This window comes from Equus caballus, chromosome 16 (assembly GCF_041296265.1).
Source record: "Equus caballus isolate H_3958 breed thoroughbred chromosome 16, TB-T2T, whole genome shotgun sequence".
Classification (NCBI taxonomy): domain Eukaryota; kingdom Metazoa; phylum Chordata; class Mammalia; order Perissodactyla; family Equidae; genus Equus; species Equus caballus.
In genome coordinates this window covers 77,219,347-77,233,209 of record NC_091699.1, presented here as the reverse complement: position 1 = coordinate 77,233,209, position 13,863 = coordinate 77,219,347, and the positions used below count along the sequence as shown (strand labels likewise).

The following is a 13,863-nucleotide window of genomic DNA, read 5'->3' as shown; positions in this document are numbered from 1 at the left end:
TAACATACCCTCCAGCTGCAGCTGCATGTAGACAGGTCCTGCCAAAATCATCTGGGGTATCTATATCAAATCCTACAAGAATGAATACATCTTATATTATACTATAGATGATACTTTATATTAAAGTATTATGTCAAGAAACGTCGAGTCACCCCCCCATCTCAAACAAAACTATGAATTACAAAGAGGTACACAATTATTGAAAATAGATTAATAATGTGCAATATTACAAAAAAAACTGTCTCTAAGGGGTTGAGGGTTTTAGGACAAGTGCTAAAGTATTTGTTTAAAAGCCACAGGCTATAAGGGAATATTATTCAGCAATACAAAGAAATAAAGTACTGACACATGATACAACATGGATGACCTTTGAGAACATTTTGCTAAGTGAAAGAAACCAGTCACAAAAGACAACATCATAGGTGATCCCATTTCCATGAACTGTCCAGAACAGGCAAGTTTATAGACAGAAAATAGATTAGTGGTTGCTTAGTGCTGGAGGGAAGGAAATGGGGATGACTGCTAATGGGGTTTCTTGTGGGGGGATGAAAATGTTCTAAAATCGATTGTAGTGATGGTTATGATGGTTACACACCTCTGCGAATATACTAAAACACTGAACTATAAATTTTAAATGGGTGGATTTTATGGTATGTGAATTATACCTTAATAAAGCTGCTTTTTTAAAAAAAAGCCACAGGTACTTTGCTACCTGTAGATTATTACTAACACTGAGAAGAGATTTTAGAATTCTGTTTCACAGATAAACAAGTATGCGAATACTTGTGGACACACAAGTACTTTAAAAAACTCAAAAGAGAATTAACTCACTTAAAAAATATCATTAGGAAAAACTCAGAACTGTCTCAAAATATGTTCACTTTCACTGAAACTTTCCCACAATTCTTTCAATAATCACAAGTTTTAATATACAAAATCTGTTCAACTTTCTTAACATTCTGAGAAATAGAATATCACTTAAAATCAGTTAAGAATCTTTTATATTTAGTAATTCTATACATTCAATAAGGATCATAGTTTTGTAGTAATATTTATAGAAAGCTGTTGATCCTGTTTTGTTTAAAATTGACTGATTCTGGCTTTTTTTTTTTTGAGGAAGATTAGCCCTGAGCTAACATCTGCTGCCAATCCTCCTCTTTTTGCTGAGGAAGACTGGCCCTGAGCTAACATCCGTGCCCATCTTCCTCTACTTTATTTGTGAGATGCCTGCCACAGCATGGATTGCCAAGTGGTGCCATGTCCACACCCAGGATCCAAACCGGCGAACCCCAGGCCATGGAAGTGGAATGTGCGCACTTAACCACTGTGCCACTGGGCTGCCCCCATGATTCTAGAATTTTAAAATAGTAATTACATATGGCATAACTAATTTCACAAACCTAGAATATACTATAGAATGGCTACTGGGTCTGAAAAAGCAAGCATGCAAGTGGAGATATTTTGCTTCTAGACATAAAGGGATAATCCAAGACTACCATTCAATGAACAGAAGCTGCTCTAGAAAATATTCCACATCCTATTCCCCAACTAACAGTGAGGAAGAAATCACCGGAAAAATAAAACCCTTCCCAGAACTGAAGAGAACATCGAATCTTAAAATTACAGGACTTGATATCTTCTAAGAGGGGTTAATAAAAGATCCACACTTGGACATATCTATATGAAATTTTGGAAAAGCAGAATAAAGAGATTGTATTAAAATTAGGGAGGGTTTGGAGAGACAAAAAAAGGAGAATCAGTCTGTGAAGGTTCCACTTACCAGAAGAAAGAAGTTTCCTGCAGCAATCTGAAAAACCACTTAAGGCTGCCAAATGGAGGGGGAACATTCCATGTATGCCACGCCTAAAGCAAACACAAGAAAAATACAATCATTTACATAAATTACAAAGAAACTACTTAAAGTGAAAAGATAATCAGATGAGTCAAAATCTCTAACACTCTGGAGAGCAATTTGGCAAAAGGCTGAAGGTGGGGATAACTTATTATCTAGCAATTTCCCTCCAAGAGTAGAGTTTTTCAACCTCAGCACTACTGTCATTACGGACTTTGGTGTGTGTGTTGGGGGGTGCTATCCTGCACAGGCAGAATATTTAGCAGTATCCCTGGGCTCCATCCACACAAGATGCCAGTAAGACCCTCCTCCCCAAATTATGACAACCAAAAATTCTCCCCACCTCATCACTGAGAATCACTACCACAAGGCAAAATGTTCAATAATGTTCACTGGAGTAATTTTTGTAAAACAAAAAACTAGAAGCAATTATGTTTGTCAATGAGGAGAATGAATAAATTGTGAAATCTTTATACAATAATTAAATTTTATAAAATGAATGAACTAGAGTTGCTTGTAGAGATGTGAAAAAAGCCCAAATGTATACCTACATGGCTAAATCAACAACTTCATGTAAAAAAGGAAAAGTTGCAAAAAAGTGTATAGTAGCATACCATTTAGAGAAAGTTTAAAACATGTTAATGAATATATATAAATGTAATAAAAACATACATAGAAATGATAAACATCAATTTAAGCAGGGTGTTTACTTTTGAAGAGCATGCAAGAGAATCCATCTTTCAAACAAAATCTTACATGGAAACTTTAATATATAAAATAGATAAAACTGAGCTGTTCTGATCAAAGGAGGGGAGCAAGAGATCCTTTGCAGCAGCTACTAAGGAATCCCTGAGCTGCAGCACAAAGTCGGAAAACCACTATCTGTTATTTGGATGAAAAAGAAAAGTATTCAGTATATAAGATTTTTCAAGTCTTAATTAAAAATAATAACCACAAAAACGAAAAGCTCTGATCAAAATTCTGTTATTACTTATAATCTAGAAAGAACTGAGGTAAAAAATATAAAAGTACTCTGTGCTGGCTTACCAAATGAAATCATATTAAATAATCTATCCTATCACATCGTCAACACAAAAAGGAAAAAGCCCAAGCAATTAGTACAATATTGAGGACAAAATTCATATTTCCATTTCAAATATCTAGAAAACTGCAATTTACTTCCTCCTGTGTTTCCCTGCTGCAGTTATCAACCCCCTGGGAAGTACTTACTTTGCAGTGTCAGCACCACTTGTAATAAGAGTGTTGATCAGCAGCTCATGGCCGTACCTTGCCGCTATGTGCAAAGGGGTGTTTCCATTCTTATCCTCACAGTCGATTACAGCTCCTGCAATAAAGGATGCACTGTCAGACATTGGACTATATAAAGACGAAGTCAAATCTATTACATGGAAAGCAATATAAAATGCTATTCAAGCACAAACTAGTGGATATAGCAATTTAACTAGATTTCACTCATAGCACATTTATTGGGCCAGACACTGGGGTTACAGATTTTATAGTTAAAGTAATTTTGTGAATTGAGTATAAGATTTTTAACAGATTTAAAAATGACAAAAAGGTTCTGGGGTCCAATAAGTGTGGAAACCACTGTATTAAAACAAAATTAAACACATTTCTTTAGAGCAAGACATTTCAGAGTTTTCATGTGTACACGCTGTGTGTCATCAAGAAGACTACATGCAATGTTTCACGAATTATTTGATCATGAATCTACCCACTCCTACCTTCTCCTGCAAAACCATAATAGCTATTATCTTGAGGACCACTAAGAAACAGTTCCTTGAAACATAGCTTGGCAAACACTGCTTTAAAGTAATGCACCTAAAAGTTCTTTTTGTTTAAAAGTTTAGCTTGCCTAGTCCTAATTCAAATGTAAAAGAATACAAGTTCAAAACAATAAATGAAGATCTTAAAAATAGTTCAAAACATTCAAAAGTGGAAAAAAGATAAATGCAACAGAGTTTTGTTAACATATAATACAAAGTGCAGGGAAAAGGCAGTTTTCTATTTAGCAATGTTTAAAAAAAGCCAACATGAACTGCTAGAGAAATTTTATTTATAACTCAGGGGAAGCAAAAGAAAAATAAATGAAAAGCAAAATTACAAAAGATATATATACATGGCATTTTATATTCTTTTTTACTTGATTTTCATGAGATCTGAAATCAAATATTAAAAACACATAGATTTCTATGACAATTCCTCAATACCATTCATTCTGTGGATGTTTTTACTACATGTAAGAAAAAAAACAAACAGAAATACTTTTTACCACTCTGGATAATGGTTTGTGATCTGGAGAATCTACCGTGGAGGGCAGTCATGTGCAGTGGGGTTTTCCCATCTTTGCTCTGCAATAATCACACAAAAGAGATTTAAAACTATTGTTACATCCTAATAGGTAATCCTTAGTTCTATTTTGAATATCCTCTTGCATCTTTATTTTGTATAACTATTACTAAAGCGTGAAGTTTAACTGAAACTTATGGAGGTAAAACAGCTGATCAAAATTAAGAACTAATTTTTTTTAGCCTGTATATCATAAAGCACAAATATACAAAAAAACAATGGTTATAGTTTTTAAAAAATTCCGCATGGTAGGTACGATGTAATCTTAATCTCATTTCTATTTCATAGATGGGGAAACTGAAGCACAAAGATACTAAATGATTCAACCAAGGTCACATAATCAGGAGTGGTAGAGCCAGGATGTGCTTCTCACATTTCAAAAATTTCAGATTGCTACAATTCTTTCATTCTAAGAAATGCTGAATCCCTCCTTGACCAAGGAAAAGTGAATGTCAGAATTAACTTCAGCCACTACAGTTCACTTAAAATACTTTGTATATTAATTTGTTATAATTATTCGTAATAAATATTGTTAGCTGTTTTCTCAAATTACTTAAAATAATAAATGAGACTGGATGTGCATGTGTGTATTTAATGAAGAAAATTTGAAATTCTAAAGAAGTTTCAGATATGAAGAAAAACAATGTCCAATTTAGGTGACATCTTTTATTATGAGTTAGGTAAACTCTTTTCTTCCCTAAAATTTTTTTGTTAATCAAAATATACATGTGGGGCCAGCCCAGTGGTGCAGTGGTTAAGTTCGCACGTTCCACTTCAGCGGCCCAGGGTCCACCGGTTTGGCTCCCGGGTGTGCACATGGCACCACTAATCAAGCCATGCTGTGGTAGGCGTTCCACAAATAAAGCAGAGGAAGATGGGCATAGCTCAGTGCCAGTCTTCCTCAGCAAAAAGAGGAGGATTGGCAGCAGATGTTACTTCAGGGCTGATCTTCCTCAAAAAAAACAAAAGAACGTGACCATCACAAAGGAAACTGTTTTCCAATTCCTCATCCCTCAGCAAGATTCAGTATACCTTCTGTGTATAGATTCAAAATTCAACTGTGACAAGTGTCTTAAGTTTACGATAAAACTGCATTAAGAAATCCTCACATCATTCTAATAATGGAGTATCAGACCAACTTCATATGGAATCAAATACCTAGATAGGTATTCCATAATATTAGTAATACTAATTCCTTCAAGCAAACAAGTCATCCAACTGGCAAGTTATCTTAAAGAATCTTCAATCTTTTGGAAGCAGTGCAAACAGAGAGGGGAAAAAAGAAACCCAAAACAAGCAAGCAAGCAAGCTCAGGCTCTGGAGTCAGAATAACTTGAGCAAGAATCCCAGCTCTGTCATTCACCACAGCAAGATTTTAGAGAAGATGCCTATATTCTTGAGCCTTCACTTCCTCAACTGAAAATTGATATAATACCACCTATACCTCATAGGTCTGCTGTACAGAATAAATATAATAATCTTCATAAAACACCCATATAACACACCAATATATGTTACACAATATGAACTATTATTTCTATTTGGAGTTTTTATTTATATACTAGTTGTTATTCTTTCAATCAGAATAACAAAACGAAAAGCACAAAAGCATTTTAATAAAGAGATTCCAGTTTATAGTGAATATTCAAAATCTTCCTTATATGACATATCTTGATTTTTAATGTTGATGTTTTACCTATAGGCATTTTTTACAGGCAAAAAACAAAAACTAAACTGTAACAAAAATTTGAGTTCATAAAATGAGAAATTTGAAATATAATTATAGCGAACATATATATATATAGTAAGCACTATGTTCCAGGCAGTTTTAAACCACTTCATGTATATTTGTCACTTACTCCTCACAAACCTAAGAGATAGGTACCATTAACCCTATTTTATAGGCTCTGGGATTAAGTAATGTAAGGTGGTCCCATAGATAATAAGTGGTGGAGTCCTTTACTATAAGCCTATAGTTGGCATTTGATTAACATTTTTATTCTCTACATACTGATCATAAAAAGTACCCTAAATCTATAAAGGAAAAAGAGATTCAGATTACCAACTGAAAAGTCCACTTTAAGATATGTTAGGAGAGGGGAAAGCATATTTATTTCTCACCGAATTGGGGAGAAAATGGGTAGATTTTTTTAAGTCACCTTAAATCACTTTAGAATCAAATTAGGAGTTTTAAACAAAAAATAAAAAAAGACCCAACAAAATTTTAACAGTTGGTTTCACAGGTGACCAAAAACAGCAACAACAACAAAAAGCCACATGTATCACAATACTTGTTCGGTTTAAATTTGAAATAAAATATTTTTTTTATCTAACCAAAATTTATTCTCAAAGAAGAGGGTGGGGTAGGAAAAGGTGTTCATGTAAGTGAGACAATCAATGCAGCAAGGACCATGCTAAGCAAGGTTATAAAAATCAGATTCATATTGCTTTTTAAACTCCATTCATTTTACCTCTATGTATACTCTACGACAACCAATTTAAAAACTTATAAACTGAATTAATTACAAAGCTAAATTCACATTCTAACTCCTAGTCATCCACAACTTGATCAAGGCTAGAAATATCAAAACGGAGAATGGGGTAGGAGGAAAAGATGAAGCAAGGAAAAAGAAAGAGATGACTTGATAAGGAGAACACGAGGGTTAGCAAATATAATTTTTTGTAATACAAGGCAAGTGTCAAAGCCTTAGCTCCTTAGTCAAGTGACAATTTGATAAGGACTGATTTGACAAATACAGGAAACACAGGTGTCAGGAAAGAAGATAATTCTTGAATGAATATACATTCTTATTGGTTGAAAACTCACAGCTATCAACAATTTTCATATAATTTCGGAGCTAGAAGGTACCTTAAGAAGTCATTAACAACACAGTAAATGTGTTCCAATGGAACCTGGCAATAAGATAATCGGACAATTGCATACAAACGGGATGTCATACATCCTGATGCAAGATTAAGGCAACTTTTATGAAATCTATTTTTAAACCAACATCATAGCTTGTTGCCTTCAAATCTACTTAACTACCATATCTTAACTGCTTTGCTTAAAAATTTCCCTGTTATGTGTAAAATCCACCATTGAATTTTCTAAACCATTAAGGAGGTAACTTCAAATAGGACCATAGGTTTGAGCATTATACTATAAGTAAGCCTCTTGTAGCACTGATTCTCATTTCTACATTTCAAAAAAAAAAAAAATAAAGACTTAAAAATCACAGATACTGGAGTTAGGGATGTAAGCACTGAAATATGAATCAAGTGATTCATCACCAAATTATATTATTCACGTCTAAATGGTACTGTATAAACATAAATAGACAGCCTAATTTTTACCCTTTAAAGACAGCAATATATAAGCTAAAAAATATGTAATAGCTAATGATAAGATGTAAGCCTCCTTTATGCCATAATACTTAATATTTAACATATAAAAATGATTTTAACCACAGTCACTTTATCATAAGGTCTCACAAAGACTAAAAATTTGGTTGTGATCTTTTCTTTTGAGAAATGTTAAGATGATTTCAAAAATTTTATTTTTGAAATAGTCTAATCTTTATTAAAAAATATTACTAGGCCTTTGAGGAAACAAGTAACAATTTTCTCCCCCCACAAGAGGTTAGATATTTTTCTTGGCCCTGATTATCCAAACAGAAGGAATTCTTCAAATCAAAATAAGCGGTTCAAACTTACTACCAATAAATTTTTAGTAATTATTTAAACTATTAAAAAAACTTTTGTAGGTGATTTGAGTGAGAACTGAAAGCTTTAAATGTTTATTCTTAACAGAGAGACATAACCTTAAGCATAATAGGAGTTCTTTATCACACCTCATGCCCTTTCCTTCCTTGGGTGTGATGTGTACCAATTTTGTGCTTTAGCTGGGAGAGGACAATTTAGAGCAATGACCTAATTATAGATGGACTTGCTGCTGGTACAGCTGTCAGAGTGGGTCAGTGGCATCATTAAAGGCTTCTCCAAAGTCAGAGAGGTAAGAAAATGGACTCTTCTCTCTACCAGTCTGAAAGACACTGGTTCATCATTCCTACAAAAGGAGCTGAAATATAATGTATTTAAAGCTCTGAAAAACATATTTTAAGCTTAAAGGTTTTTACTAACACTGAATGGTTCAATTTTATTTGTGGTTTTCTTTCTTGATACCACAAGATATGGTCTGGCAAGTGCTCAAAGAATGAATTGATGAATTAATACAAAGCAATCAGTGAAAGCATCTTGGAAAATCTAAAACGATGCTTACACATTATAGTGATGTTCAAAATCGTGGTTGCACATGCTCTTCCACAGAATACAGTGAAAGTGCATTTATTTTGGCTCCAGAATTTTCATATATTTCTAAAATTAAATAATCATTCCTGAAAGTGATTATGAACAAAAAACCAAATAGCAACTATTCCTTATTTGGAACACACTGATATTGGGCTTCTAATTTCTCTAACACTGTGAAAAATTTCAGAACAGAAAAGCTGAAAGACTATTACAGTGAACACCCACACACATACCAGCTAAATTCTACCACTAACCAATAACATTTTACTATAAGAGCATTATCACATAGCAATCTCTCCATCTATCCATTCACTCATCCATCCAACTATTTGATGCTGTTCAAAGTTAGCTGCAGTTATCACTACATATTACCTCTAAGTATTCTGGTATGCACCATCATTAACCAGGGTTCAACATCTGTTTGGTTTGTTATCTTCTAAAGGAAAATTTACATGTAATGAAGGGCACAAATCTTATATGTACCACTTCATGAGTTTTGACAAATGCTTATTCACAGAACAAAAAGCTTGTCAAAATACAGAACGTTACCATCACACTCCAGAAGGTTCCCTTATGCCTCTTTTTCATCAATCCCCCCTCCCAGAGGCAACAAATGTTCTGTTTTTCTTTTCACCTGTAGAATTTGGAACCCCATATAAATGGAATTGCGTCTGTTCTAGAACCTTATATAAATGGAAATAGTGTATATATTCTTGCATAAGGTTTTTACTCAGCATAATAGTTTTAGGATTCATCTGTGTTCTTATGTGCATCAATAATTTGTTCCTTTTTATAGCTGAATGGTATTTGTTACTCATATTGCTTCAAACAGTGAACTCCTAAATTCCACAGTACAGATTCTGATTTTATTTCATACCTTCATATTGACATCAGCCCCATTGCCTACTAGAAGCTCTAAACACAATGCTCCATGTGTTGATGCAGCAGCAAAGTGCAAAGGAGTAAATCCTTTTTCATTCTTTTGATTAACATTAGCACCACAGTCTATAAGTTCATTCACTACAACATCTTGTCCATTATAGCAGGCTACATGAAGAGGTGTATTTCCATAGGCATTTGGTTCATTCATCTATTGGAAGAAAACAATGTCAATGTTAAAGTAGTCTTACTAATTATCAGTTGTGAGCTATTTTAGCAATGCTGTGGCTGCAATCAAATTATTAAAGTGAGAAACAGACAGGGATAAATACACAAATAAGGTTTATAACTCTAAAGTTCTTTTAAAATCATGAACATTATCAACAGCATTTTGGTGTCAAATGGATTTTGTTCATTCAGGAAATACAATTCATATATACAATGTCTACTTCATGACAAAACTGAATAATTCCAAGAAAGAGATCTTAGGAAAATGAAAACTAACATATTTTTAAAAGTCTTGTAGGTAAGCAATAATTATAGAATTAACTCTAAGAATCACGAAAATACTGAACAAATACTGAAAATTCTGAGATACAGTGAGTAGCATGCCTATTTCCAGACTTTTCATTTGTAGTGACAAAGGATTAAAGTTGGCAATGAAGATCAGGATTTTTAAAAAGAGTGGCATTTTTTTCTATTTATTTCATTCATTTTTGCAACAAACTTAGGCTCTAGATATTTTCTAGTCTTATATGTTGACATTTTACCAAAATGAATGTGCTTAAAAGAATATGCTCAATATTATGAAATAATTCATACAACTCAAGTTTCTTATTCATTCTATTTCTTTTAAATAAAACATATGAATACTTTAAAATTTACAAGACTTTGTGCAGTAAACAATTTGACCTTTGCCCAAAATGATGTCTGGCCTCTGCCCTTGTCTTCTGGGAGGTAATCTATGGTATACCTGATAGGAGTGTCCTTGTTTAGGGTGGGAGCTGGATACACTAGATCTTAAGAGTAGGAGTGGCCACAGCCAATAGTCTTAGGGTAGGGGATGACCATGTCACATAAACCAACCATGTTGGTGAGGGTTTTGAGTCCTTCAGTATCCGTGGACTTGGAGACTAAAATCAATCATGTGGGCAGTTGATCAATCAATCCCGCCTATGTAATGGAGCCCCAATAAAAACTCTGAAACAAAGCTCAGGTGAACTTTCCTGGTCGGCAATACTATGTGCATATTGTCACGCTTGATGCTGGAAGAGTGAGGAGTCCTAACTCCATGGGGAGAGGACAATGGAAGCTTTGCGTTTAGAATACTCCTGGACTCTGCCCTATGTGTCTCTTCCTTTGGCTGATCTTAATTTGTATCTTTTCTGTGTAATAAACCATAACTGTGAGTATTAATAGTTTTCAGTGGGTTTTTCGAGTCCTTTTAGTGAATTATCAAACCTGAAGGTGGTTTTGGGAAACCTCCCAAACTTGCAGTTGGTGAGAAGTAAGGGTAGTCTTGGTGGTAACTGTGCCCTCTAACCATGTAGCTGGCCCCAACTTACCACAATTTCAACATTTTCTTTTCTGAGATCCCTAGCAACAGAAATTGGAGGAGGTGAAAAAGTAAGACAACTTTAGTCAAAGTACCAATATTTCATCAGCAAAAGCTGGGAGACATGGAACAGATTCCAGCTCAGAGCCTCCAGAACTTTGAAATTAAATTTGTTGTTTTTAAGTCACTTGCTTTATGGTAATTTGTTATGGAAGTCAAATGTCACTAAATGGCTCTAAGTCTGGTCACTTTTTTTCAAAGCATACTCTGTCACCAGAGTTTAAGAATGTTATTTTACTGTCAATAAAATAAATTTTAAAAATTGAACCAGAATGGACTTGAAACAATGATCTGAAACATGGGTGTCTCATTTACGTAGATCAGGGTCTTTTAAGGCATTATGTTACTTTGGTGAAAGAGAGCTACAGGAACCTTTGAGTTGAAATAAAACTTTTATCCGTTTGCACTCTACAAGATCCTACCTAACAACGTGTTTAGATTTTTGCAACTTCTTCTCACGATCCCCACAGTTTCAATAACTACTTGCTTGCTTTAGGCAGAGTGCTTCACGTAGTCCTTAAATTAAGAGTTTATTCAGCTCTACAGTTCTGCCATGTATTCTTTGTCCAACCAGACTACACCTACCTTTTTCTTGTTTGTTTTTTGCAGCTGCTCTAAACTGCCTCCCTCTAGCAGAGCCTTACCCTCTCTCCTTCTAATTTGCTGCTTTTAATCTGTGTTTTGAAGAACCAGATGAGTATGTCAGAACTGTACCTAAAATAAGAGTAAATATACTGAGAGAGGGCATATAGTACATGGACTTAAAGGATGGCCTGTGAAAGCCACAGGTATTCTTAGCTATCTCAATTTAGGAATCAAATACATTCAGATAAAGCAGCAACCCTTCCTAACCAAACATATTTATATAGTACACTCAGAGTTGATAGGCAAGAAACTTCTAGTTTACCTGCCTAGCTCTTGCTGATATCCTGTAATGTGAACTGCTAGTTGTTTAAAGGGAATATCAGATTAACTGGGTAAATAAGACAAACAATAACCTAGCCACTGAGAAAAAACAATCCAAGTGTGTCTATCTACTGGTTTCCACTGTTGAAATGGAGCTACAGGGTCTGGAGTGTGATGGAGAAGAAAAACTTCTGTCAATCAATCATTCACCTTTGGAATGTATTTTTTACCTCTTAATATACGCGTCTTGATCAGATATCAGTGCACTATATGTTACGTAAAGGACTATAAATATCTGGTTAAAACACAAAACCATTATTGTACAAAATCATCTTTAACATCTGAAATAACTTCTGTCAACAATGAAATCACATTTTTAAAATGCTCCATTCATTTATACTGCTAATCTATATACCTACATCAACTCCAAGATCTAGAAGGTACTTGACTACGCTGATCATTCCACTAGAGGCTGCTGCATGAAGAGGTGTATAAGACTTTTTATCCTTGCATGTCACTTCAGCTCCGTGTGCCACAAGTAATTTCACTACTTCAATGTGACCTGAAAATGTGTTTATGAAGAAAAAAATAAAACAGATGAGCATAGGGAAATATAATCCTCAGTATCTTGAAAGAAAGGTAAAATGCAAATTAATTCGATAATGCATGACAAGTCACGAGTAAATCACATTATAACCCGAGCGAGAAGGAAAAAAAAGAAGTCAGGATAATTTTGGTAAATGTTGACAGAGGTAACTAATAATGAAAATACTACATTTGATTATTTTATCCAGTGATAACTCTGCAATCTATAATCCTCCTTTTGCCTAGATCTTGTTGTTTTCAAGGCTCTTTTAATACATTCTCAAGTTCTGAAGTTAGCTTTTAATGTCTAATGTAACATATTAGTTTATATTTCTCTGCCTCAGTGGAATCTTCTACTCGAAAATCTGGGAGTGACTGGGGCTTGTTTCCTAAAAACGTTAGGTTTTTAGAACATGCAGCTAAAAACTTCTTTTTCCATATTATTTCCACCAAATGTTCTTAACCAACTTAGTCTGCTACTCATCCTTTTATCAATCAGGACAGGCTAGGTGATATGTGCTGTTGTTAACAATCAACTCCCAAATCTCAGTGGCTTAAACAATTAGCGTTTTACTTCTCATTAACACTAGTATAGCTTGGAAAGTGGGCTCTGCTCAGTCACTCAGGGACCCAGGCTCATGTAGCTAACACCATCTTGAATACGACTGGTCACTGTGCCAGAAGGAGGAACAGACTGCAGAGTCTCACACCAGCAATTAAATGCCCTGGCCCCACAGGTGATGCTGCTTTTAATTCAGTAGTCAGAACTAGTCTTCGGCCCCACCCAACCACACAAGAAGGCCAGGAAGGGGAACATGTATCTGGAAGGTTTTTTATCACATTAGATTTTACAGTGCTTTCTCTTCCCTCCATAACCTTATCACCTCTCTGCCTTCGTTCATGGGATTCCTTGCTGTATAGAATGTTCTACTTGGATGTCTCTTTCCAATCATTGCTGCTAATCCTTGAAGGCCCATGTCAGTCCCTATCTTCCCTGACCAATCCAGTCATCTCTTCCCTAGAAGCCTTATAAACCAAAAGCACCATATACCTATAAATACCATAGAATAAGCATATAATACCTTGTGAGGTTTCTTAAAATCGAATCATTAACACTTGAACTAGTTTTATCCATTAACTTCCCAAATATACATCTTCAAAGGCAAATATCATATGCTCTTAGGTTCTACTTCTTGGTATTCCATAGGGCCAAGACCAGCATTATACACAAAACAGGCATCCAATAAATATTTGTTACATTAGATAAATTGCTCATGATGCTCTTTTTAAATATCCCTTCATAGGGAGTATATAAAGTTAATAACTATAAAAATGAGGCTTTCAAACA

The 13,863-nt window shown here is 34.6% G+C and overlaps 1 protein-coding gene across 12 annotated transcripts in view; it reads right to left on the bottom strand.

Moving 5' to 3' along the window:
- ANKRD28 (ankyrin repeat domain 28) overlaps positions 1–13,863 on the bottom strand; it is a 200,663-nt gene that overhangs the window by 34,906 nt on the left and 151,894 nt on the right. For all 12 annotated transcript variants that reach the window (XM_023620897.2, XM_070238115.1, XM_023620895.2 and 9 more), the window contains 6 exons: positions 12,350–12,492; positions 9,408–9,620; positions 4,146–4,224; positions 3,083–3,197; positions 1,781–1,863; positions 9–72 (listed from right to left, as the gene is read on the bottom strand). In XM_023620897.2, the coding sequence (XP_023476665.1) occupies positions 9–72; positions 1,781–1,863; positions 3,083–3,197; positions 4,146–4,224; positions 9,408–9,620; positions 12,350–12,492 (697 nt within the window). The remainder of the gene's footprint in view (positions 1–8; positions 73–1,780; positions 1,864–3,082; positions 3,198–4,145; positions 4,225–9,407; positions 9,621–12,349; positions 12,493–13,863) is intronic.